Here is a 2069-nt window from a genome sequence, read left to right on the forward strand (position 1 = left end):
ATTACACCTCAACATAAAAGAAAGCAAAAATACTTACAACTGAACCAATAAGTAAGATCATGACAAATGAAGAAAATATTGACGTTTTCAAGGATTTCCTTTTACTTGGATCTACAATTAACACCCATAGAAGCAGCAGTCAAGAAATCAAACAACATATTCCACTGGGCGAATCTGCTACAAAAGACCTCTTTCAAGTGTTAAAAAGCAACGATGTCTCTTCAGGATTGAGGCATGCCTGATCCAAATAATGATGTTTTCAGTCACCTCATATGAATACAAAAGCTGGACAATGACTAAGGATGACAGAAGAATTGATGCTTTTGTTGGTGAAGAATACTGAACATACCGTGGACTGCCAGAAGAGCAAACAAATTTTTCTTGGAAGAAGTACAGTCGCAATACTTCTTAGAAGGGAGTATGATGAGACTTTTCTGGACATGTTTTCAGGAGGGGCCAGTCCCTGGAAAAGAACATCATTCTTGGTAAAGGACAGGGTCAGTGAAAAAGATGAAGACCTCAAAGAGTTGGATAGACACAGTGGCTGCAACACGGGGCTCAAACATAGCACCTGTCGTGAGGAATGATGTAGGACTGGACAGAGTTTTGTACTGTTGCACATAGGGATGCTCTGAGTCAGAAACTGCTTGAAAACACTCAGCAACAACAACACAAGTTTGACCTTGGATAACTCTAAACCATGGGACTAAGTTTTATTGATGTTTTATGTTAATACATTTCCCAAGCCACCTTTTCAGGCTTCTTTCACCTCATTGTTCTTCAGACTGTAAATGGGGGGGTTCAACGCAGGAGTGAAGATAGTATAGAAAGCTGACACAACCTTATCATGGTTAGCTGATCTGTAGGACTTTGGTCTCATATAGGTAAAAATGGCAGTCCCATAAAAGAGTCCCACCACAGTCAAGTGTGACGAGCACGTGGCAAAGGCCTTCTTGCGGGCTTCTGTAGAAGGCATGTGGAGAACTGCAGCTAGGATGAGACTGTAGGAGGTCAGGATGAGAAATAAAGGCACAAGGAGCATTACCACACAACAGATGTACATGACATGTTCGAAGATTGAAGTGTCAGCACAAGCCAAACGCAGCAGTGAGGGGGCCTCACAGAAGAAATGATCAATCTCACGAGCACTGCAGAAAGGGAAGCTCAGGGTAGCAACTGCCTGCACGAGACCATCAGCTGCCCCCAGAAACCAAGACCCTAGGGTCATTCTCAGGCACAGTTGCCAGTTCATGAGAATGTTATATCGTAGTGGATGACACACTGCCACATAGTGGTCATAGGACATGGCTGCCAAGAGGAAGCACTCTCCATCACCCAAGGTGAGGAAGGCAAGGATCTGTAATCCACATTCAGCAGGGGAGATGGACTTCTTGCCTGTCAGAAAGCCAGATGCCATTTTGGGCACAATGGTGAAAACCAGCATCGTGTCCATGAAGGAGAGTTGGCTCAGCAGTAAGTACATGGGTGTGTGAAGCCGGTGGTCCCTGTGAATCAGGAGGATCATGAGGGCATTGCCCATCAGGGAAGCAATGGCTATTGTCAGCAGCACAATGAAGAGGAAGAGGTGGAAGCTAGTGTGCTGAAAGAGTCCCAAGAGAATAAAATCTGAAGTGGCATTTCTCTTCTCCATGATTTCTACTGGAGTAACACTGCCTACAGAAAGTTAAGAAGAGGAGTTCCATTATTTAAAAATATTAGTTTGACTGTATAACTTTCTAGATATGTACTGTGTTTGGAATCCAGCAACCTGATTCAAAGCCCTAGCCTCCCAGTTAAAATGTTCCATCATAGCCTATCATTCTACTTCTCAATAGCTCAACTCTTTAAGGTATCAACTGGGGTCAATATACCCCTTCACACCATGGTATATTGACCACATTTGATAATAGATCAGAACAGATCAAATTAGGTACTAGGCGAAAAGTATGCTCTCAATTGTTAAGGACTAAAGAATGCTAAATAGTCCCATTGGCCTTTTCAATAACAACGATTATATTGTAATTATTTGGGGGTTTTACTATATATACTGATATCAAAATTAACCATTT

At 42.4% G+C, this 2069-nt stretch overlaps 1 protein-coding gene across 1 annotated transcript; it reads right to left on the minus strand.

Moving 5' to 3' along the window:
- Positions 1–754: 754 nt before the first annotated feature.
- Positions 755–1651, minus strand: LOC126070415 (olfactory receptor 2T33-like). Its single transcript, XM_049874616.1, has one exon. The coding sequence runs from the start codon at positions 1649–1651 to the stop codon at positions 755–757; it is 897 nt and encodes a 298-aa protein (XP_049730573.1).
- Between the last annotated feature and the right edge of the window lie 418 nt (positions 1652–2069).

The sequence above is a fragment of the Elephas maximus genome, chromosome 2, assembly GCF_024166365.1.
Source record: "Elephas maximus indicus isolate mEleMax1 chromosome 2, mEleMax1 primary haplotype, whole genome shotgun sequence".
Classification (NCBI taxonomy): Eukaryota; Metazoa; Chordata; class Mammalia; order Proboscidea; family Elephantidae; genus Elephas; species Elephas maximus.

Bases quoted from the DNA above. Each gene is read 5' to 3' on its own strand.
- LOC126070415 (XM_049874616.1), bottom strand. From the start codon at position 1,651: ATGGAGAAGAGAAATGCCACTTCAGATTTTATTCTCTTGGGACTCTTT.